The 26,477-nt window shown below is 34.1% G+C and overlaps 1 protein-coding gene and 2 long non-coding RNA genes across 3 annotated transcripts; all 3 read right to left on the bottom strand.

Moving 5' to 3' along the window:
• Window positions 1-2,388: 2,388 nt before the first annotated feature.
• Window positions 2,389-4,802, bottom strand: LOC143043211 (uncharacterized). Its single transcript, XR_012968255.1, has 3 exons — window positions 4,651-4,802; window positions 4,053-4,151; window positions 2,389-2,964 (listed from the first exon to the last, which is right to left on the bottom strand). It is a non-coding gene; the product is annotated as an uncharacterized LOC143043211 (long non-coding RNA).
• Window positions 4,803-5,459: 657 nt separating this feature from the next.
• On the bottom strand, window positions 5,460-10,919 carry LOC143043210 (uncharacterized). Its single transcript, XR_012968254.1, has 4 exons — window positions 10,633-10,919; window positions 10,131-10,250; window positions 9,311-9,651; window positions 5,460-5,697 (listed from the first exon to the last, which is right to left on the bottom strand). It is a non-coding gene; the product is annotated as an uncharacterized LOC143043210 (long non-coding RNA).
• A 3,997-nt stretch (window positions 10,920-14,916) lies between these two features.
• On the bottom strand, window positions 14,917-19,573 carry LOC143043209 (uncharacterized). Its single transcript, XM_076215621.1, has 7 exons — window positions 19,261-19,573; window positions 18,022-18,216; window positions 17,394-17,620; window positions 16,674-16,872; window positions 16,140-16,247; window positions 15,757-15,873; window positions 14,917-15,312 (listed from the first exon to the last, which is right to left on the bottom strand). The coding sequence occupies exons 1-7, from the start codon at window positions 19,456-19,458 to the stop codon at window positions 15,034-15,036; spliced, it is 1,323 nt and encodes a 440-aa protein (XP_076071736.1). The 5' UTR covers window positions 19,459-19,573; the 3' UTR covers window positions 14,917-15,033.
• Window positions 19,574-26,477: the final 6,904 nt, after the last annotated feature.

Below are 26,477 nucleotides of genomic sequence, written 5' to 3'. Positions count from 1 at the left end.
GAATAATCCCCTTCACCTTTCAGGAATGTGACCTACCGAATTAGACTATTTACCGGCTTTGTAACAACTTTAGCAACACGACGGGTACCACATTTGGCGCAGGATCTGCTTCCCCTTTTGTAGCACCTGAATTCATCCCTAGTTTTTGGTTGGGTCCGTGTTGTTTTTGTACCCCTATTTGTCACATTCTGTTCATGCATCATTGTCAATATAATGGAAATTGATGCGACTGTCGTACAAGTGAGAGGTTTAGCGCTATAAAACCAGGTTAAATCCACCATTTTCTACATTTGGACATGTCTGTACCAAGTCAGGAATATGACAGTTGTTATCCATTCGTTTGATGTGTTTTGTCATTTGATTTTGCCATTTGATTGGGGACTTTACGATTGAATTTCCCTCGGAGTTAAGTATTTTTGTGATTTTACTTTTTCGTCAGAGCTCTGTTAAAGCAGAATAGAACCAGCAGCACAGTTCTGATATCGAAGTCCGTATAGTGTGAACATTCAAGAGCGTACCGTTTTAATAGAAATATAAACATTTATTAAATGATATGAGCAAATAAGCCCCAATACGGATAAATCAGCATGTGCAATACTAAAAACGTTCCACTGTCGATATAAATCAAGATTTAATATTGCTCTTCGAACAGGGCCAATACGGAAAAAAACAGGGCCAATACAGAAAAAACGGGAAAAAAGCTGTAAGGGCTAATACAGGACATTCACTTCCGGTTTTCAATTTTCTTACGCCATTACTTAACTCTGGAAGTATCGTTATGCATAAAAACATTGGTATAATATTTTTTAAATTAAAGTCATAAAATAAACAGGTTAAATGATGTGCAATGTTTTGTAATGTCTTAAAGTTTTGAAACGGAAAAAACAGGGCCAATACAGAAAAAAGCGGGAAAAAAGCTGTATTGGCCCATGGGCTAATACAGGACGTTCACTTCCGGTTTTTAATTCTCTTATAATCATTTAATAAAAGTGTTATGAACTGGCTGTTTCTGTATTGGCACTGGTATAGATTCTCGGTCAGCTGTATTGGCCCTCGACCCTACGGGTCTCGAGGCCAATACAGCAAACCTTGAATCTATACCAGTGCCAATACAGAAACAGCCAGTTAATAAAAGAGGGACGAAAGATACCAAAGGGACAGTCAAACTCATAAATCTAAAACAAACTGACAACGCCATGGCTAAAAATGAAAAAGACAAACAGAAAAACAATAGTACACATGACACAACATAGAAAACTAAAGAATAAACAACACGAACCCCACCAAAAACTAGGGGTGATCTCAGGTGCTCCGGAAGGGTAAGCAGATCCTGCTCCACATGCGGCACCCGTCGTGTTGCTTATGTGATTACAAATCCGGTAAATAGTCTAATTCGGTAGGTCAAATTCATGAAAGGGAAGGGGATTGTAGTCACGACGCGAGGAACACATCCGATATCATTTGTGAAATGGTTATTCCATAACGGTCAACCAACTCGTGATGGCGTCCGTAAAATTTACGAAGGGATGATTTCAACTTCACCATTTGGAACTCTTGATTTAATAGCTTCCTTGTGAGCAGTAACCCTCTATCAAGAAAATCATGATAGGAAATGCAAGCACGGGAATATCGTATCAATTGAGAGATATATACCCCGTATGCAGGTGCTGCTGGAATGTTGCTACTTAGAAATGGAAAGTTCACAATTGGAAAGCTGAAATCATCTCTTTTGTCGTAAAGTTTTGTCTTCAACCGACCCTCATTGTCAATTTCTAGATGTAAGTCAAGATATGAAGCTGACTTAACTGTATCTGTAGTATCCTTTATCTCCAATTCGATGGGATAGATGCGTTCCACATAGTCACCAAATTTTGAATTGTTTAGTGAAAGAACGTCATCTATATAGCGGAAAGTAGAGTTAAAGGATATTGCTAACTTCTTATCTTTCTTCCTAAGAAGTTCCTGCATGAAGTCAGCCTCATAATAATAAAGAAACAGGTCAGCAAGTAATAACACTATAGTATACGATTATATAAGATTAAACTGACTGAATATAACTGATTATAAAAAGGGAAGTTGGCAATTGTAAAATGTTTAATTCATCACGTCTTTTTTTATATTACAGTTTGACGTCAAACGCATGTGTCAATATCAAAGAAAATATCTCACCACCCTTTGTGGGCAATTTCTATCTTGTCCGACAATACATATCACAATTGATTCAATATCAATTGATATCAGAAAATACCAACAATGTGTGTATTGTATGTGACGGTAAAGTGGAACAAATCACCAACGATATCAAGGTTATAATTTTATACTCCAACACAATGTTGATGTATGTAATGATACATATCAGTGGAATGACAATCAATATTCGAACTTTAATTCCTTACAATCATTAAAAAAGTATAAACAATAAACGTACAATTATGTCAACATACACGGTAAAGTAGATACATAAATAAAAAGTAGTTATAATTAGAATAAACATCTTTAGCGCAATATTCATTTATCATGTGTTTCTGTAAATACACAGTAGAGTTTTCGTGCTTAAAATTTGCTTACAATACCTGACAGCATTTGTTATTTTTCGTACTCAATGATTGTCAAAAGAGTTTGATAGTAAGTAAATCTATTTTAGTGAGTTTAATATCTCAGTTGTGCAACTCCTTTCACGATTACAGGACCCTGATCGTGTATCAATAGAGCTGGCCATACTTCATGTTCCAGTTTGTTACCAAATTTTGTAAAATGTCTGAAACAGTTTAATGATATTTCATTTTCATTTGTGTTCGGCCATAGAAGTCCCATCGGTGGATCCTGTACGTTCATATACCAAGTAACCTCGACACATTTTTGAAGGTACCTGGTTACTTTGTCTAGTTTTTGGTATTCATCGATATCATATTGTTGTATTACATGATGTCGAAAGCTTGGCGGGTTATATCTGTCCTCAAAGTCCTGCAAATAGTTTTAGTACGGATTAAATCATATGTTAAAACTGTTGGTTACTATAACCACTTATCTTATACTATTACGAATTCGATGAAAGATAAAGTATTGAATTATCCTCATTGGTTAGATTTATGGGAAGGAAACAAGCTTAACAAAGATGCTCGACATTGTACGCTCAGAAATCAATAAGGTGGACTTATGACCTTACTCACTTACCCAAGATTCTCTTTTTACAGTTTTTCTATTTTCTCTGAGATGTCGCTTTTTTATATCAGGAAATAAACAGATATGACGCGACTGATATAAATGATATAACAATGGTGAAATATTTGTAGCACGTATTAGTGAATTTTCCCCTAGAGTCGGTTTAAAAAAAAAACCCAAATACTTTTTTCAGTCGACTGTCATACAAGTAAGAGGTATAGCTAGCTATAAAACCAGGTTCAATCCACCATTTTCTACATACAAAAATGCCTGTACCAAGTCAGGAGTATGACGGTCGTTATCAATTTGTCTGATGTGTTTGCCATTTGATTAGGGTGTTTCCGTTTTGAATTTTCATCGGAGTTCAGTATTTTAGTTAGTATGATAGCTGTCCAACCCGCTCTAGCAGAATTATTACTAATGATAATCATACACCCTATATAACATAATTTTACAAATATGCTGGATATAGTTACTAGTATTCTTTTTATACTAATAATGACTATATTAGTTTTAGCGCTGCTCTTGTCTTTACCTTCGAACACTAGTACTTTAAAACTTTGATGTTTATATACAGTAGGTGTTCAAAACTTGTACTCCTCAAGTTTATTTTTAGACTTTTACATTTATCATTCGTATTCGTATTCAAATAAAGGCACAGTAGTATACCGCTGTTCAAACGTCTTAAATGATCAATAGAAAACACATTCGGGTTACAAACTGATACAGAGGGAGACAACTCAACAATAAAAAGAAAGCAACAGAACAAACACTGAACAGCAACATACAAAACAAAAGCAAACATACAAAAGAAAAAACCCGGACTATTTGATAACAACTGCTATTCTACTGACTTGGTGCAGGTACAACACCTAATTTAATAAACTTACTTTAATTATGATATTAAGACTTAAATCAGCTGTTTCTTTCACTATTTCTCTAGCATGTCGCTTTAAGGTGTAATCATGATGTCTCTCTTTTAACCGAACCTATAAATGTAATAAATAACCATACTTTTGATTCAAAGTTGGCTTGTTTTGATGCTATATGCATGTATGCTTTTGGAACTGTGTTAAATGAATTAACATTAAAACAAAATACATACTAATAATATTGCTACTTTCAGAATTTGATTTGTCAGGTTAGTAATGAGTGAAACAGTTCTGTCTTTAGTTTTCTATATTGTGTTTCGTGTATTTTGTTAGTTTATGTTCGACTGATGAGAGCGAATGTACCTCTGGTATATTTCTCCCCTCTTTAATAGTGGACAAGTTGTTAAATGTTTTCTTTTATAAAGTTAATACAAATAAATTTAAGGGATATGTCAATGAGAAAGCTACAAAACGACTCAAAAACTTCCAGAGATAAAACACATATTTTCCACTCACATTTCAGTATTTATACTGTCTACAAACATTATTTTTTGTTCAGTTGTCTCAATAAAAGTTAATAATACCAGTAAATATGATTTTGTTGAAAACTAATTACCGTATAAGGTGTATGACCAGGTGGTACAGCCATTGTATCGTGGACTCTTAATGCCATGCTGTCAATCAAATTCCTTGCTTCTTCTCGGGTATATTGAAAGGATTTCTGAATAACAGACGAAAGCAGAAGTTTTTTTTAATGTATTTCAACACTCAACGATTTCATTGTACAACATTTTTATGTTATTAAACACACACATTATGTGTTTTGATTCTTTCGAAATTGAATAATTACTGGTATCTTCTTTTCTTCGTTCATTGGTTGTGAATTCAAGGAAAGGATCGACCATTTTTTTTCTTGAAGGTGTTTTTTTGTCTGTCAAGGTTATTTTTTTCCACATCATGTACCGAATAGTATCAAATCGACAGTTCAACAAAATAACCTCACATACATGGAGCAACACGAAAACATGGCATCCAAAGAAAATTAAAAGGTCTAGATCTTCACCTAAAGTGGAATATATACCAATAACGAACACAACCAAACGAAACAATTCACCCATTAAACATTGTATACATAAATCCTTTAGTGTTTTCTTTTGAATTGTTTTACAATTGTTATTTTGGGGCCCTTAATATCTTACTACTTGTCATGTGGTTTGCTCATTGTTTAAGGCCGTACGGTGACATAACGTAGCTAACGTCTACTTCATTTGGTATCTTGAAGAGAGATGTCTCTTTGGAAAACATGTCACATGCTTTATTTTATACAGATTTCTTTTAGAATACGAAAAATCTCGAATCGACTATAAGCCAGGAATGAGAAAAAAGATGATGAATACATTTGACGCTTATTAACCTGAGAAATATCTTTTTTACATACGCTTTACTTGCCTTTAATATGTCTGCTAAATCAACAATTATCTTCACTTCAGGTACTCCGATTCTATTTCTGCAGACTTGTTCAAAAGCATCAGCCCATTCAACATCGAAAAGTTTTGTAAATAGATCAGCAATTTTGGTTGGGTTGTTTGTTAGCACCTGAGATGGAATATACGAACGTGTTGAAATTTCGGGGACCGTTGCAGGAATCCGAAGTTCGCTATATCTGTAATAAAATGCATATATTGATTTTTTTCGGGTAACTTGTAACTACTTCGTCAGATTAGAAGTAGGATGTACATGTCCCTACATGATACTTTCAATTATGCTAAGATACATTATTTCACATCTATAACCGTTTTACTGAAACTGGAATAAAACCTATCCATTCTTCAACACCCGATAGATCAAGTAGGAATTGCTACAAAAAAAGAACAATACCACACCATTGAGAATACTAAATGTAAATTTTCAGTCTATAAAGACAAAACAATGCCAAGTTAAAAATCTTGTAGAGAGCACACACCCAGACATCGTAATTGGAACGGAAACTTGGATTGACTCCTCTATAAAGGATTCACAGATTTTTCCATCTGGCTATAAGATATACCGGAAAGATAGACAGCTATGTGGAGGAGGTGTACTTATTGCCATTAAAGATACATATATCAGTTCACCTGTTCCAGAGCTCGACACAGATTGTGAAATTATCTGGTGTAAAATAGAATTGGCTGGCCAGAAAAATATGTATATATCATCATTTTACAATCCAAAGACAGCAAATGAACCAGGATATTTGGAATACAAAAGAAGCATTGATCAAACAGCAAGTATTAAGAATTGCTTCATAGTTTCAGGTGGGGATTTCAACCTTCCGGGATGGGACTGGAAAGCAAAATGCCTAAAAGATAACACACAACATGTTGGAATACATCAAAGATTCTGAGATATACTGGATGATAATGGTCTCTTACAGATTGTTGAAGAACCAACAAGGCAGACAAACACACTTGACTTGCTAATAACAAATCATCCTAACAGTTTTACAAGGATGGAAATACTTCCAGGAGTATCTGATCATGACATCGTCTTTGCTGAAATAAGTGTCATCCCTTCAAGAAAAAAGCAAGCAGCAAGAAAGATTCCCCTATACAGCAAAGCAAATTGGGATAAGATGAGGGAAGATATAAATAATATTAAGAATGAAATTGTAGCAATGACAACCAGCAAAAGTAACATCAATGACATATGGTTAGTATTTAAAACAAGTTTAGAGAAAAGCGTTAATTTAAATATCCCGCACAAACAGGCTAGAACCAAGGACAGTCCACCATGGATATCCAGAGATCTCAAAAGACTCATCAGAAAGAGAGATCGGCTGTATAAGAAAAAGAAGAAATCTCATGACAAGAAAGACTCTGAGAAATACAAAACAATCAAACGCCAGGTACAACAAGGTCTGAGGAGGTCATACTGGAAGTATGTGGAATCTATCGTAACACCACCAGAAGATAACATCATAGAAAATCGTGGCTGTATGAAGAGATTCTGGACATTCATAAAGCACACACGAAGTGATGGAAATGAAGTCTCACCACTGAAAAAGGATGGCCTTCTATATTCAGATCCTTTGGATAAAGCAAATATACTAAACCAACAGTTCCAATCTGCTTTTACTGAAAAAACAAGCTTCTCAAATCAGGAATTCCAAGACAGATGTGGATCTTTAAACAAAATTTATCCATCTATGCCAGAAATCAAAATCACAGATAATGGAATATTGAAAATACTGAAAAACCTCAATCCACACAAGGCAGCTGGCCCAGACCAAATTACATCGAAGGTTCTAAACGAATTAGCCACCGAAATAGCACCAATACTTAGCATCATCTTTCAACAGTCATATGAGTCTGGAGAATTACCAATAGACTGGAAATCAGCCAACGTCTGTCCAATCTTTAAAAAAGGCCAAAAATACAAAGCAGAGAACTACCGCCCTGTATCTTTAACGTGTATAGCATGCAAAATCATGGAACACATAATTACCAGCAACATCATGGCTCACTCGGACAAACATAATATCCTACATCCTATGCAGCATGGGTTCCGCAAAAAATTATCATGCGAAACTCAACTCATCGAATTCATAGATGATATCACGCAAAACCTGGACGAAGGAAAGCAAACTGATTGCTTAATCATGGACTTCTCCAAGGCTTTTGACAAAGTAAGCCATTCACTACTGATCCATAAACTACATAGATACGGGATTGATGGAAAAACCAACAGATGGATCCAGAGTTTCCTAAGTGGTAGACAACAGTCAGTAGTGGTTGAAGGTGTAAGCTCTGGCTTCATTGATGTAGAATCAGGTGTACCACAAGGTTCAGTCCTTGGACCAGCACTCTACCTCTACTACATTAATGATATGCCAGAGGGGGTTCGATCTAGAACACGATTGTTTGCCGACGACACAATCATCTATCTAACAATAACATCAGATGCAGATACAACAACACTGCAAGAGGATCTGAACAAATTATCAGACTGGGAACAACGATGGCTCATGAAATTCAACGCAGACAAATGCAATGTCATGACCATCAGCAAGAAAAGAAATCCAATCTCAAAAGATTATATCCTTCATGGCCATGTACTGGAGAGAGTATCGGATGCAAAATATCTTGGAGTTACCATCAGCTCAGATTTAAATTGGAGTACTCATGTACATAACATCTGCCAAAAAGCAAATAAAACTATTGGGTTCTTAAAAAGAAATCTAAACATCAGTAACAAACAACTGAAAGAAAATGCATACAAGTCATTAGTCAGACCAACACTTGAATATGCAAGCGCAGTTTGGGACCCCCATCAACAGAACAACAAGAAAAAAATGGAGATGGTACAACGCAGAGGGGCTAGGTATGTTACCAACAAATACCGTAACACATCATCAGTAGACGGCATGATAAATCAACTGGAGTGGCAACAACTAGAAGAGAGGAGATCAACAACAAGGATGTGCATGATGTACAAAATAACTAACTGCCTAGTTAATATAGATGCAACATCTAGGCTTATTCCAACAAACCGAGCATCAAGAACAACTCGGACTGGATGTTTCCAGGTTCCTCTTTGTAGAACGGATATAAGGAAAATGTCATTATATCCAAAATCAATACGGGAATGGAATGCCTTACCACTTTCCACTATCACCGCCCCGAGTCTTGAATGCTTCAAGGCTCGGCTAACAAAATAGACATAAACACTTGTTTTTAATGAGCACCTGTATATAGGATTTTAACTTTCACAAAATGTAAATATAACTAAATTTTCTTTGGACTTTCATGCGCAACACACAGTGGCAGAATAATCAGACAGTTGATTGCGGCCGCTTAACTGGAAGAAGAAGAAGAAGATGTCAAGAGTAACCCGATAGGTGCCAAAAGCGTATCAGGATCAGTTTACCCCTCTGGACCATCCTCTTGTACTGCAATGACGTTTGCATTTTTTCTCCTCTCTTTATCATGTTCTGAATATTCACCTAGAAAATGGACACGCGATATCTAAAAAAATATATAACAATTGGAGGTATTTCTAGACAAGAAATGTGAATGCCACTTTTAGATAGTGTCTCATATAAATAATTTATTCAAGGAAATTTGTGTTCGACTTTACAATAAATTAAAACTGTAGTAAATTTGAAATCTGTTCAAATACATTAAAAAGGATGAAAAATCAAATAAAAAATTATTACAAATAAAACCTGTTTATATAAGTGGAACACGCTTTAAAAAGCATAACTACGCAAGGAGTAGGCAATTTTTTGTTTATATTACCTGCTTTTGATGTCTTTGAACTCTTGTTTTATAAGCGTATTTCTGTTAACCAGGTCCTGTCCTGTTGGAGGTGGTATTTTTGTGCCAGACCTTATAACATCTAACGTAAACTCTCGATTCAGAGGGTCATCCGGGTTTCTGTTGATCCTCGTATTCATATTGTTAATACTTCCGGTTCCCTCAGCATTTATGACGTCATTGTCTGATGGTTTATTTTTCAATGTGAATCCGTCAATATATGCCGGTCGTTTTGGCTGTGGTCGAGGTGATATTTGATAATTTGCAGATTTGGACTTTGAAGAGCTGTATAGATACTGTGGTTTACTGTCATGCAATATACGCTGTATTAAAGATAACAATTGTAGAAATGATAGTCTAGAATTGTAGAAAATGCAGAATAAAGTACCTTACCTTTCATTTGTGTTTAATGTATTTTATCTAAGAAAGTTTAAATATCTATAGCACTATATTTACTATTAAATATCAGAAAGATGAAAATAAATGATGTACAGTGAAACTTAAGCTAGGTATATTTTCATACATATGTAATGGATAAAAATTGAGAAAAGATTACAATTTACTTCATTAAAAATAATTTTTAATTGTTTATCCTTTTTTCTGTATCGTTGTTTGCAAAATGGAGAGTTAACTCTTTTCGAATCCTTATATTCTACCAACTTTGTTAACAGTTCAAATTCAACAATTCAAAGTTACAGACTTTTTTCACAAATGTATCCCAGAAAAAACATGCCCCTGATTCACAAAATAAAATTTCTGAATCACAAGTCGTTATTATATCGTCAACGAACTAGAAATTTACCTCATCAAATGCCATTCGTTTGATTTCATTAAATTGATCTACTGCATCATCTATTCTCATGTCCATCGAGGTCCATCGTCCTCTCATTGCTTCTTGCAACATGATCTTTAGTGACTCTACCTGTATGAATGGTCAAGAAGGGGATACAAGATAAAAAAATTTACATGACTGTATTGACGGTAGTTATAAATACGTGTTTGTATAGTATTATTGTCTTCATATATGTTATCATTTTATTTTCAATTGTCAGAACAGAAATTTAGTCAATCGGCACGTATCAAAAAGTAATAACAAAATAATAAATAAACATTTATTTAAAATTTACACTATATCATCCAGTTCACAATAAGGTAACATAATAGTTTCATGAATCTTAACATCCAGATGATTTTAAAGTTAGATTATTTCATAGATCTTTTGTTATTTCATCTACAGATTGGAATCTGAAATTGCTTACACAAATTTTACATTTTACTTTTTTCATTATTTTTGTTTGACTTACCCTGTCTTCTGTTACACCAGGCATGTTTTTGATCAAAGCATCAAGTGCGATTAATGCCCTGCCTGCCATCATCTTGTCCGGACGAACGGGGCCATTCTGTGGGTCCAGAAAAGGGTCGAGGAAATCTTCCAATTCTCTGAAGATTGTGACTTCCATCTGCCAATTAAATACTTTGAAAATTTAAAAGCGTATGATTAATATCAGATTATCGGTATACGTCCTTTACAAAGCAAACAGACGATACATCATACAATATATCATATACTTGGATAATACTGTACTTTAAAGGTTCCTAAAATATAAAACCTACTAGTATGAATTTTCAACAGTACTCAATGAAATAGTTTAGAAATTGTTTAGAAATTAAGGACCAACTTCTCCAGCAAAGTTAATTTTGGACGAAATAGGTTTTATATAAATCCCGTTTGGTCATATAGCTCCGAATGTGTCTATGCATGTACACATCCATGGCTTTCTTAACTTTAAAATATTTAGATTAAAGCGTTCCTGATAAAAAAGGTTTATCCTGAAAAACGCACTGTGTACTGCCCTTTAGTAATTTTACTATTCGTGCGGTCAGTCAATGCACTTTGTAGAATAACATTGATGCATCCAACTTTTTAAGTGTGTAATATAGTGATCAATTTATTTTCAGTTTCATATAGATGTGATAAAAACTATTATTGTATAGCAATATAATATTTCCCACAGAAAGTAACCAAAAGTTAGCGTGCAATAAATTCTAATATTGCACTAGTGCAATAAATCTTCAAAATTCATGACGTCATCAACGACAAAATCTTTAAGTTAGTTTAAACCAATTTTAACTTTTCAAATATTATATTTCTATACAATAAAAGGGTTATTGCATGGATATTGGGGAATATTGTCCCTCGTAGAACATATATTGCACTCGCAAGCTCGTGCAATATAAAATTCTACTCGGGACAATATTCCCCAAGATTCATGCAATAACCCTATAGTTTTACAGTAAAGTGTTTGCTATGCCTTTAGCGCTTCTTGCCCGTATCCAGGAATTTCCAAGGGGTGGGAAAAAGGGGGGGGGGTATTTGGACTTACGAACTCGACTTTAACAGGTTGTTCGTCCGAATACCCCGAATTCCCACTGGCTACGGGTATGCGCTTAAATGCGCAATGACCATACACAAAGATGAATTCCTTTCTCATATAAATGATTTAACGTCAAAGGTCTCGTTTTCAATCGTTCTAAGCGATACAAGCTTTCATTTTGTATTCACAGTGCAATTGTAAATGCCATTGGTTTTCATATATGACTATAAAAACGTATATTGCTGATATACCGGCTAATAAAATAAGCTCTATATTTTGTTCAATAAATAACACAAATTTTGTGCATTTGCATATAAAATACTCACCGTTCATTTGTTTATGAATTCATATTTTACAAATATATGCCAAATTAAAAACAAAATGGTGTGGACTTTCTATTGTTAATAAACAATGAAATAAGATATCACCTTTACCAAAGTTACCATTTTGAACGAGTTAGTTCGTTTCGCTACAATACAAGCGATTAATTTACAAATGAACAATACTCAAATCAACGGTTTAACGTTTCGTTATAATTAAACAATTAATTAACAACAACAAGACCTACACGTATTTTAAACAGATATTGTGTCGTTTTATAAATCGAGAAAAATAAAAACTGTTCTGCTATTTCAAAGTAGCGTAATACACCAACATCAACTATAAGCATACACTAGGTTTATTCTTTTTTTTAAAAAGTCTAAAAATTAAGAAAAGGAAACATAAAGGATGACGTTGCAATAAATAAAGGCAACAGTAGTATACCGCAGTTCAAAAGTCAAAAACCGATTCAGGGAAAACAGATCCAGGTTAAAAACTAAAACCGTGGAAAACATATGAACTATAAGGGAAAAAGAACGGTACAACAGAAACACTGAAGTTCAACAAAATAAACGCCAAACAAACATAGAAACGAACTATTTGATAACAACTGTCATATTCCTGACTTGGTAGAGGACATTTTAAGAAAAATTAGTAGGTTAAACCTCCTGGTTTTAATCGCTAGCAAAACCTACCGCTCATATGGCCATGTTAAAAGATATCGCTAAAATGTCACTCCGACATGACTGAAAACATATCGCTAAAATTTCAATCCGACTTGACAGAAAACATATGATGCGGAATATATATATTACTCCTTCAACAGGAATTTTAAAAAGTGTACAAAATATAGCAGAATATACTCAAGGGTATCATCTTTCACTCGTTTACCTTATTAATCTTATTTGTTTAACTTAAACATCTTACTTTTACAACTGTCCTAGTGCCCAATGATGTTTTAGTTGTCTTCTAAAAAAGAAGATATTGTATGATTATAGGCAACCGTACGGCCTTCAACCATGAAAACAACCAAGACCGTATAGTCGGTTCTAAAACGGTTCTGACGTGACAAATACGAAACAATTCAATTGAGAATTCTAACAGCATAATTTATGACAAACCAATTTTCAAAGACCAATGAAACAGACATAAACTTTCGACTAAGTGTAAAGACTTCACTAACAATCAGAAATAAACACGACCTCGTGCAATATAAAGATATGGGTGTCGACATATTTTAGTTCCGTGAATGTACATAGTTGTAATATTTTAGTATGGTTTTAATTTACCGATAACACAATTAATATTCATACTGATGAAAACAATATTCAAATATCAGTGTTGAACTGGTACCTTTTTGTTAGATGAAACGTATTGATAAAGGTTTACCTGGACCGTATCTGAATTTTCGGGAATGTAAAAAATGAGGATGTGATATTCCGTCTGCAATAAGTTTTCTATATCTATTCATTTTGGTTTATTTTTTGGTTTTACTATTTTCTTTTGCTATCATAAATTGTGTGGCTCTGCCATGAGCACAACACATATTTTTGGAATAAAATTCATTGATTAGTCCAACCCCCCCCCCCCCCCCCCCCAAAAAAAAAAAAAAAAAAAAAAAAAAAAACCCGCATCATATAACTAAAACGGCTTAATTTTATAAAAAAAAAGCTGAGCAAAATCTGTCAAGATCTTTTGTCTTTTGAATTTGCAACTTATGCTTTGATACCAAAAAACATGATTTAATTACTAGTTATTGAGATTAAACAGGAACTATTATACTTTAAAATAGTTCCAGATTTACACACAAAACATACAATCTGATCATGCCATTACCGACTTGTTGGATGATATCGTAATGGACAGCAATACCAAACCAGTGGTAATAAATCAAGACATGAGTACTAACTGGTGTTTAAGTCTTACCAATCCATTAGAAGAAACAAACTAAAGCATAATAAAACAACAAAAGAAAAATATCGGTTGGCTTTTTTGTTTTTTGTTTTTTTTTTCGGTGTCTGATGCCTTTATCGCAGCGTTATAAATCTTTGATTGCTTCAGATATATTGTTGAGAATAATTTAGTGGACCAATAGACTGTACCCGTGACACATATTTTCATGTCAATGTTGAGTAAGTACGTAAAAGATCAGTTGAATGTACGATGCAAAATTACATTATTTCCCAAGGAGATGCAATGTTGGATTTTATGAAATTAAACTCATCATAGATACCAGGATTACAATTTTACATTGAAAGTTGAAGTTCTAATGCAAAGATCCAGAAGTGTAAAGGGATTTTGAGTAAGACGATAACGGGAGTTACTCTGATATAACGTTTCTGCCATTTTTAGTCCTTTATTTTCGGCACTCAATTTGCAAATTTAGTTTAACACCGTAAAAGACTTTCTTTCTTTATCTACGAATGGATTAAAACCAATAGAACAGCAATATTAAAATTTCTTTAATGCATATAATACAAAGTATATAAATGATACCACAAAAGTTTTACACTTTCATTTGGAATTCATTAATTTAAACTATCTGAAATATAACTCAAACATACAATGATTTGTTAGAAATATCGTTCAAAATAAAACACATTTGTTGCAACCAAACACTTACTGAGGCAAAGATTCCAAATAATGTTAGAAACATCCCTGCTTTGATGAAACATGTCTAAATAATTTTAATTTGACACTAGTCTTTTCATTTGCATCACAAGGTATATCAAATAGTTAACTAAATATTAAATACTTCCAAATAATAGGGCATTTGAGACGGTAAGAGGATACTAGTTATAAAATGCACTTGGTTTTTGATCAATTATTTTTGTCTTTCGTTTCTCTATTTGGCGTTTAAGTGAGGAAAAACGCTTGGTTAAAATAAAAAGACGACTAAAGCTAATTGCACTATTCAAGAATTTAAACTGCATCTAGTTTTTCAAACAATGATTTTGGAGAAAATTGTAATAAATTTAGATTGCATGCTGTAGATTATAATATATCAGACTAGTAAGGTCTTGCGCAGCCTCGTTTTAACATTAAACCAGCGTCATGTAAATATAAAGCTGGCCATACAGCATGTTTGACAACAGTTCCTTTTTTCTTGTAGTATTTAAATATTGTTGGATCCATAGCATCGTCCGGATCTGGCCACCTTAGAATCATCGATGGGTCTTGTACACACATGTACCATATGAGTTCTACACATTTGTCTATATAGGAATTCATAGAAACCAATGTTTTATAGTTCAGTTCTAATCTCGAAGCTGTAGATTCCTTGAAATACTGAAAATGAAACAAAAGTATGTCCTTGATATAAAGAATATATTGAACTTGAAGTTCTAATACTTGAAATATGAAATAGCCAATCCTTGATTTGTCTATAAAATAATTACATATAATTAAGTCGATGTATTGTAATAATATGATTGGCGCTACATTGTATGTGCATTGACAATGTTATATTAAAATCGAGGGTTTTATCTGATGGTTGAATATTGAAAACATCATAGTAACAAAATACAATTATAGATTGGTTAGCACATACATGTATTTCATTTTTTTCATTTTTTAAATATATTTCGATTTGCTCTAATTTTCCGGCTAAGTGTTTGCTGTTAACTTGCAATTCATAATTCATAACTATTACTGCATACAACTTTAATATGGAACTTTCAAGTATATATATGCTTTGCAATTTTGCATTTGTGAGTTATGTTAAACCAATACCTGTATAACACTAGGAACAGACAATGTAGAACTTGCTCTCCTGTATTCTTTAGCTAACCTAGTAGCAACACCTGATGGTAATTGAAGTGGAGATTTATATCCGTGTATTAATGATCCCTGCAACATACAAAATTATTAAAGGGCTGTTCTACATACGAAGACTGGTCTCTTGTATGAGAAGATTGTTCAACATGAAAAATAAACAAACACACTTTTTTTCAAAAATATAAAAAAAAATTACTTCGATTGACAATGAATTATTACAGAGCGATATTTAATCAAATGATAAAGCACAACAAGTTTGTCACGGAAACGAAAAAAAACCTAAAGGGAGTTGTTTGTTTAACTAAACCAGACTGAGTATATATGATTTTTTAAATTACCTTGTCTAAAGCGTAAATATTCTTTTGTCGGACGTTTGGATGTTCCATTGTGTGAATGAGTTCTATTATTTGATCCTCTGCAATTTGTTGACAGAATGGATATGCATACTAAAATAAAATAAAAACATATAGAAAATGAACTCTGTTTATTAGCTGCCTCTTTAACAATCATACCACGACTCCATTTTATATTTTTTGTTTTGGTCAAACGTCAAAGTCAAATATTCTATCTTGTAAGCATTTTAATCATGAGCTTACATATAATAGTATAATAAGTTTATTGTGTAACATGAGCCATATTCAACAAGTAAAAGACGTTATATCTTATAATTGCAAAACATTTTTAAAATATCTTCGTTTCAAAAGCTGATATGTTTCATAAATGCCACATTTTAACACATTTTACACTATTTCAAAATAAAATAGGAATATGCAAACGAAAAATATCATTTTCGTTTTGTTCATGGGACACCTTTTTCTGAAATGAGTTTATCAAATAAGCTAGAGATAAAAGACACATATGTCAAATCATACCCTTATAACTCTCATCAACTTATATACAATTTCTTCATCGTGGTAGCCTCTGTCTGCTAAATCCTCATATGCTGCCTTCCATTCGTTTTCAAACACAAGAGCAAATTTTTCAGCTATGTTAGTAGAATTGACTGTTTCATTAGCGTACTTGAAAGTTGGGAATCCGTCGTAGATATGCTGATTGGCTAAGGCGCTGACCCTTTAATGTAAAAGACAGTGGTACCTATGAAATGACATTGCGCTAATGTCTCAAGTTTCTTCTCAAAAGTGATGCCCCGATTGAATGAAAGGTAAATATATGACGTATGTTTTTGTTTATCTCAGTTTTTAAGTGTCTACAATATATTGTACTATTGTTTCAAAAATGTTACATGTTTTCCTCTTAACAATATCGCTTCGATACTAAATATGCATATTTCTTTATCTAACATTTGTAGGTGTTTAAACAAAATGACATAAAAACAAAAAGGAAATACTTTGAGACAACATTAACATACAACTCATCATCAACATGTGTAATATTTAAATTAATTTTTTGATACTTATGTGATTAGATGCGCTGTATTTTAATGAAATATTTGTCACTGGACGTCAAGGAAACATATTTTACATGCTAATGATATAACCTACTTTAAAAATCAATTCCAAAAAGAATAGAAAAGACAAGACAAAATAAAGCATACTGACTCAAAATTCTTCAAGATTACATATAAAGTGTACCTGCTTGTTAACTCTTGAATTGCATTATCCCGCTTAGTCAGTTCTAGCCTCATTTCATCATATTCATCTGCAGAAACAAACCCATCCTTTCTTATGTATAATGGAGATTTCTGAGATCTTGCAGTGACTATCATGTTTGGGGACTTTGGTGGTGTAGTTGGACTTAATCTCCCTATTAGACCTATTTTCACTCTTTCTGGATTTTGACGGTTTTTCTTCAAATGTTTCTGAAAAGTATGAAAACTGCAGATGTATTTCAGTATAAAACCTTTCATAAATGAATTTCTATGGTATAACACAGATGATCAGAATATAGAACTTCGTTATCCGTTTTTTAACGTTTGTTATGCGTGTGGAGTTTTTGGAAGCAATTAATGAAAGAAATACTGCACATTCATATTGTCTACAGTTTTAAAGGAAATGTGAGGAAACCCATGATAAATGGACGACCATAATGATAAAATTTTGGAGTTGAGCAGGAGAATTTGTTGTGTATGGAAACCAATTTTATCTTTTTCTACGGCAGCTTTTGGTCCTTATATTTTGGTTTTCTCGCAATGTACACTGCATTTTGTGGATTTTTCTTTGGAGGTAACCTGATCTAAAGTTAAGGATTTTTAAAACTTACATTGTCCCCCTCAAGTTGAACAAACAGTTTTTGTATACGTTGCAGTGATATAAATTCCAGCATTGCGTTTCTCCAAGCTGATCTTCGGTGTCTCTCGGCTGTTTTCAACACTTGATATAGTTTGCTGACAGACAGAGTGGGGAACTGTGCTTCACTGACATAAACTTTGTCATCATTCTTGACCAGGCTCCGAAACTATAGAAAGAGAATCAAAAAAATAATTTAGCTCATGGTGATGTCATGTTTAAACAAAATTAACATCTACATGTATCTCTTTTTGATTAAAAAAAAGTTTATAAAGTAAAAATCTTCAAGAGATTTGTAAATTCATCGGTGTTATTGAAATCTAGAAATTGACAATGAGGGTCGGTTGAAAACAAAACTTTACGACAAAAGAGATGATTTCAGCTTTCCAAATGTGAACTTTCCATTTCTAAGTAGCAACATTCCAGCAGCACCTGCAAACGGGGTATATATCTCCCAATTGATAGGATATTCCCATGCTTGCATTTCCTATCATGATTTTCTTGATAGAGGGTTGCTGCTCACAAGGAAGCTATTAAACCAAGAGTTCCAAATGGTGAAGTTGAAATCATCCCTTCGTAAATTTTACGGACGCCATCACGAGTTGGTTGACCGTTATGGAATAACCGTTTCACAAATGATATCGGATATGTTCCTTACGTCGTAACTACAATCCCCTTCCCTTCCATGAATGTGACCTACCGGTTTAGACTATTTACCGGATTTGTAAACACACAAGCAACACGACGGGTGCCACATGTGGAGCAGGATGTGCTTACCCTTCCGGAGCACCTGAGATCACCCCTAGTTTTTTGTGGGGTTCATGTTGCTTATTTTTTAGTTTTCTATGTTGTGTCATGTGTACTATTGTTTGTCTGTTTGTAATTTTTTTCATTTTTAGCCATGGCGTTGTCAGTTTATTTTCGATTTATGAGTTTGACTGTCCCTCTGGTATCTTTCGTCCCTCTTTTATTACAGTAAGGAATATAAGATAACCAAGCATTACGTATATCAACAACTCGAAGATTTCGTTTATTTAGCATATAAAATTTTACGGTTTATCAGCTCTTCATTTTTTATAAAATAGATGTTTTTTTCCAATTATTTTGGCCTCGAATATCACTGAATAGACACTATTTGTCGGAAGTGCATCTGATACAGTAAAATTGGTATCATTAGTATTGTATTGTATCAATGAAATCTGATTTGACTAACCTGTTCCGGGTACTTTGTATGGAGGAGGTTCTCCGTCTTTAGGAGGTCTATATACTCGTATTTAGCAGCATCCAAGACGTGTTTAGGATAAAACACTTGCATATCCTGTACGACAGTTTCTATGTTCAGTCTCGGTGAATAGTCGGATGACAAGTTGATATACTTGGCCCTCACCGGTACCAGCGCCATTGAATACATTTATTGACAGTACACTATGTGAGGCAGTCTTTTTATTATGTACATGTATCAGACACGTACTTGCTTCATTCCTTGCTTCATTATCTGTTTAAATGTAAATTTGTATATTTGTTGAAAAATTGAAAATACAAAACAAAATAACAAAAAAAAAAAAAACAGATTCTAAGAATACCAAATGTTCAGGCAAGCAATTTTAATTAGATCTGCAGTTCAGTACATAATTTCGAATTGGTGCAATCGTTTGCGCATTTTGCAACATACCTTCAGTGTTTCCCAATTTTTCGCAATGTGTTCAAATTTAAAAAAAACCTTTAAAATCGTCGACCTTGTTTTTGCTTTAAGGTTCTGTAACATTAGAATGTTGATGCCATTGTTTTGTTTATTTTGTTATCGTTCTAATCTATTGTTATGAAATAAAGTTCGTTTTTTTGCCATGGCGTTGTCAGAGTTTGTTTACGATTCATAAGTTTGAATGTCCATTTGGTATCTTTCGCCTCTCTTCTTGCCATAGAGTCCTGAGACACAAGTGTAAAATATGTTTCTTACCTTTTATAAATATCTTTAAAATTCAATCAGTCGTAATTCAATCTTCAAATTCTAAAATATTTGACTTAAATTAAGTTGTCCTATTTATTAGTCATTGGAAATTACTTAACGATAAAAGTTTCAAACTGCTATTGACTTTCTTTGTTTGATATAAATACTTTTCAATCTTCCATTTCATTGAACTGAACATTTTAAATGTGTATAAATAAAGAAAATAAAGAAATTATATATCTCTAAAACAAAGAGACAATTATATTAAATGCCTAAAAGAAAGAACATTATATCACAATGACTTTTTTCTTTATATTTCATACCTTGCCACTTAATATACTGACCTAGTTATATTCTCATATTTTAGTGATATGCATTTAGAATATTAACAGAAACATTATTATTAGACTGAAGTAATTGATATTCCAATATTTGCATCCGTGAATAGAATGTTATTTTTTTTCGCATATGCAGCTATATGATAACTAAAATCAGCTCTCAATGCCGGATTGCCTCGATCCCTAGTATGAACACTTTTTATATGCTAACAGGGATTTGTTTTTCTGTAACAGCCCAGATTAATTTTAATAGTAAGACTAACTTCGAAGTAATATTAATGGAACATTATGAACTGGGAACCTATGACAGAGTTCCAGTAAGTTTAATAATTAAAACACTGGAATGTTAATCTACTTTGTTTTATCTACCGTATTACTTGTAGACTGATGATTTAAGCGGATACATGTAAATCCAGCCAGGAACCTGATGTTCAGTGGTTGTCGGTTGATGATGTGGTTCATAAGCGTTTTTTTTATATAGATTAGACCGTTGGTTTTCCTGTTTGAATGGTTTACACTAGTCATTTTGGGGCCCCTTTTACCTTGCTGTTCGGTGTAGCCACTGCTCCGTGTTGAAGGCTGTACTTTGACTTATGATGGTTTATTGGTTTAATGGTTATTGTGACTTTGATGGATAGTTGTCTCATTGGCACTCATAACACATCTTCTTATAACTTAAACCGTACTAGGATAGATATTGAGTTCAAAGTATATGTTCCGGACCATTCGTCGAACATGTCTATCTACTATCCGAATTTCATGAATGCTATTGTGTTGTTGTAACATGGCATATCAGCATCACAGATAACCACATACATGTGAAACGCGATGGGTCCAATCAGTGGATCGGAATATGCTTGGTCTTTCAGGAACCCTTGGTTTTTTATGCTATGCGTTTTATTTTGTCATAATTTTTCGTCTTTTTCTTTTGACAATTGTGTTTTTGGTCTTTTCTTCAATATGGCATTGCTTTTTCCTCGAAATCTTGTTATTTTTTGACAATGTGATTAGTGTTACTCATCTTTTTGAAGAAAAGAAATAAAGGAAGTAAAAACTACTGACTTTTCTAAATCACGCTAAAAGACAATTGATCCCTTACACATGCATTAAGCTTTTCCACTTTTCCACTTTTTGAAACATTCATCTTTTTCCTTCATCTAAATTACAAACTAGAAAAATACTGCCCAACTAGAGACATTCATGCAGACAAGGACATGCCTATTCAACCAATCTACAAAGCCAATTATAAAACTTTATTAGCTTTAAATTTGAAATGTAGACTCTCAAAGAACAAGAATGTGTCCCCAGTACACGGATGGGGCATCCGCACTATCATTTTCTATGTTCAGTGGACCATGAAAATGGGGTAAAATCTCTAATGCGGCATTAAAATTACAAATATCATATCATAGGAAACATGTGTACTAAGTTTCAAGTTGATTGGACTTCAAATTCATCAAACACTACATCGACCAAAAACTTTAACCTGAAGCAGGACAGACGGACGAACGGACGAACGGACGAACGGACGAACAGACGGACATACGCACAGACCATAAAACACAATGCTCATAAATGGAGCATAAAAAGAACATAGCTAACACATACATTTGTTTGATTCACATTTGCAAATAAGGTAAATTGCTTGAAAAGAACTAGCAGTCATTTTATTAACTATATATGAATGAATGAATGAATGATTTATTATAGTGCAACCTGTATATATACAATAGATACATATCAATACAATATTACATTACAGCCAGCCAGATAGGCTTACGATGCACTGACAAATTAAAGTTCAAAATTTGAAAAATAGATAACACATAGTTTTGGACGAATGTCTAAATTATTAGAAAATTCAACAGTTCAAGTAAAATAGTTAGATAATTTCTCTTCTGATACTATCACAGTCCAAGATAAAGTTTGCTATACTTTTGTTGTTGTTAGATAACAGTTCATTTAAGGCAGCATTTGGAGGAAGTTCATTTATGCGTAGAGGATAAGCAGGGTCTGGTGATATTGAAGTAAATAGTTTATTTCTCAAAACAGAGTAACGATCACAGTACAAGATGAAGTGTTGCTCATCTTCAATAGATCCAGTATTGCACATTTTACAAACTCGTTGTTCGATTGGAATGTTTCTATAGCGTCCTCGCTCGACTTCTAGTGGGAAAGTACCACAGCGAATTCTAGCGATTGCAGATCTTTGTGTCCTTGTTAAATGCTTTTGTACGTATGGCTCGGCAAAAAAATCGGTTTTTAAATGTTTATATGTCCTCAACTTTGGCATACTGTTTATTTCGTTAAACCACTTGTCTTTGAAGTCTGCTACAAGTTTACTTTTTACAGAGTCGAGTATGAATCTTGTTGAGATAGCGGAGTCGTTTTCAGTTAGGTGTGAAAGATTGCATCTGTCCAGAAGAGTTTTTGCGCTGTTAAACCATGTGTTTCGGTAACGTCTCGACATTTCACGATCCCAAACAAACACTTTTCGGCAAATCCTATGACCAGGCATGTTCATAAGACGACACCATAGGCGGACAACGTTACATTGATTGTGAATGAAAACTGGATGCCATCCCATGTCTGCTAATATTGCTGGAATTGGTGTTGTTTTGCCGACGCCAAGAAAAGTTCTGATTGCTCTATAATGTAAGCGTTCGATATTGTCATATTGCTTTGCTCCCCATACACCGGATGCATAGTCAAGTACAGGAATAACAGTGTTTTCATAAATTTTCGTGAATATGTCGTAGTCCATATTACCCATATTAAAGAATTTAGATATCAAAGATCCCAATGATCTACTACCTGCACTAACGAGTTCACTGACAGAGACATTATAATCAATATGCTCGGATAATGTGAGTCCCAAGTAACGATATTTATTTACAAATGCAACTATGTTGTCCCCTAGTCGAAACGTAAATTGAGTTCTGTCCTTTGTAGTCTTTCGAATATGCATAATTTTTGTCTTTTCTGTGTTAACGTTCATTAATTGTGTCTTTGTCCAATCGTTAAGAGCATTGAGCTGATTTTGTAGTCCGTCAACAGTTCCCGAAATAAGAACTAGATCGTCAGCGTATAGCAAGCAGCTGATCATATCGTCACCGATTAATGCGCCACAAGAGAGTCCGTTAATGAGTGGTACCAATTCATCAATAAACAATGCAAAAAGTGTGGGCGCGAGATTATCCCCTTGACGGACACCGGAATCAACGGAAAACCATTCAGTAAACATCGTAGGCGATAATCGTACTGCACTTTGTAGCTTTGAGTAGAGACACCTAATTACTTTGTACATATTTCCATACACACCCACGGCTAAAAGTTTATTCCAGAGTATAGTATGATTCACGGAATCAAACGCCTTGCTGAAGTCAACAAAGCACAAAAAAAGTGTCTATGTTCTGCAGTTTCCTGTTTCTCAATATTGTACACAGTGAAAAGATATGGTCCAGACATGATCTAAGCCGCCTAAATCCGTTTTGTTCCTCACTGAGAAGGTTATTGTTTTCGAGATGACTGATGAGCCTTTCATTCAAAATCTGACTAAATGTTTTTGCGACAGTTGACATCAGACTTATGCTTCGGTAATCCATCGGATTGCGGAAATCCTTGCCTTTTTTTAGCAGAGGACATATAATGCTTCGACACCAAGGATCTGGAACAATTCCATAGCTAAAACACACATTGAACAGTTCGTGAAGAGTTTTCGACAGTACATCGCTTTTAAGTATTTCATTAGGTAAATTGTCTATTCCTACTGCTTTGCCATTTTTTAAACTCATTAGCGCACGTTCAGTTTCATCAAGAGAAATAGGTTCGTTCAATTCAGATGTTCTCGTGTTGTCAGCATATGTTTGATTAACAGGGAGGTTTTCATATTCACGCTCTAGTTGTGAATTAAGGTTTTGCAGTTGCTCAATAAATTCAGAATCAACTTTTGTATTGTCACTTGAGAACAGTTTGGAATACTCCTCTTTCCATCGTTGTAAAATTTCGGAGGGATCATGAGACACTGACCCATCGTCCATGTTGACACTATCAATGTTTGTCGATGTTTTTCCTGGACCTAGTTTATTGATTTCACGCCAAAATTCTTTTGGATTGCTCTGATTGATTGATTTTATTCGATTTAGTCTTTGAGCTGTATATTTCCGTTCTTCTTGTCGTAAACGTTTGTCGAATTGTCTACGCTTTATTTTAAATATCTCCCTGCGTTTTTTTTTTGTTCGACGGTCACCCTGATAACTCAAATAGTCCTTTTCGGCAATATTTACCTCACGTAGTAGATTTCGTAATTCGTTGTTCCAGTACGGTTTTGTGTTACAGCGTTTACGTTTGTGTGTGCTTTGTCCAGAATCTTTGTAGTCAAGAACATTGTCCATTTCGTCATGAATTGCATTCAGTAGCGTTTCATAGATTGAGTTAATCCTTTGTTCAATGTTATGACGATCGAGTAGTGAATCGACAACTTTGTCTAAACAGCGCACACATCGTTCGCTCTTGAATATATCATTTGGTATCTTTGTGACGTCATATTTTCGCCTCACAGATTGTACACAGTTGTTTTCATAAATTGGCGTTTTCGCTACCTGTGGACTTGAATAATTTCGATACTCCGAATAATCGAATGAACACTGTAATACTGAGTGATCTGGAACTCTTGAGTTGGGATGTACTTCAATGTTGTAATCGATCAGCAAGTCTGACACAAGTTTTACCTCGAAATCGTAAAATTTTGTGAACGAAGCATGCTGAGTAATCATGTAGTCAACGACAGATTTACCAATAGGCGAAACGTACGTAAAATTGTCTTTTGTACTGTCTCCTCTTCCGTTTAACAGAGAGCAGTTTGAGTCGTTCAAGAACTCCAACAGAAATACACCAAACGCATTTTTTACAGAATCAATATAGCATCGATCTGGTAAAGTACAGATAGAGTCAGTCCGATCTTGCGAGTTTCCTATGCGCCCATTAAAGTCACCACAAATTAGGACTGGATTACAGCTACTATAAAGATACACTTGCGATAGAAGATGGTCGTAAAATTCCTGAGCAATGTTGCCCCTACTTGACCGTTCCGGTTGCAGGTAACACACACACAGATAAAGCATAAAGTTTTGGTCATGTTTACATTTCAAATTAATCCAAAGAATATCATCTCTACTATTGTCAAGAATATCGACGTCAAAGTTGTCAAGTATACAGTTCTTAATCAAAAATCCTATTCCACCACTACCCCTCCACGCTTTGTTCGAAAGAATTCGCCTATTACAACCTATCCACTTATAACCATCTAGTTCGATAGCTTCATTGTCTTTCAGATGGGTCTCAGAAATGCCATACACATCACAATTTAAAGAAGTTATAATGTTTTCCCTTAAAAGTCTGCCATTGTTATTTTGTCGTTTAACGTACCAGCCGTTGCAGTTCCAACTACCAATTGTCAGTTTTGCATCGGTCTTATTTGACTGGCATGCATATTATTCTGATTTTTCAACAACACGACCACCCCGGAATTCCAAATTTGGAATCGATTTAATGATTCGCCGAAGGTTCGCCTCTTGCATTCGTTCATGACGTGAACGGTCCGTTTCAATGTATAAGGTTTTGTAATCTTCCGTATCTTTTAGCTTCCGTTTGTTCCGAAGAACATCGATGCGTTCTTTTCCATCAGAGAAAGTTACGAGAACGGTTTTTGATTGATTAGAATTGTTAGTTGTACCGTTATTTTTACCTCCGATCTTCTGAACATCAACCACGTTAAAGTCTAGTCCTATGGCATTTAAAACACCGTTAACATACAATGTTTTAAAAAAAGGTAAAACAGTCTGAACGGGAACACTATCAATTTTATTTGGTCAAGTTTGAACATTCTACTCTACTCATTATTAAAATTAGATTGCAGCAGACGATAAGGAAATACTTTTCATTTTTCTCAGATGGTATTTGAATCGTGAACTCTTACAAAGCAGATGTTAAATTAAATTTGTAGTTATAAAGGGATCCATTTTAGTTATTTTTCTTGGATTTACGAGCCAAAATACAAGTGTTAAAGTGAGTTTACTTATTGTTAAAGTGAGTTTACTTATTGTTAAAGTGAGTTTACTTATTGTTAAAGTGAGTTTACTTATA

Source organism: Mytilus galloprovincialis, chromosome 8 (genome assembly GCF_965363235.1).
Source record: "Mytilus galloprovincialis chromosome 8, xbMytGall1.hap1.1, whole genome shotgun sequence".
Classification (NCBI taxonomy): Eukaryota; Metazoa; Mollusca; class Bivalvia; order Mytilida; family Mytilidae; genus Mytilus; species Mytilus galloprovincialis.
This window is presented reverse-complemented; position numbering and strand designations above follow the sequence as displayed.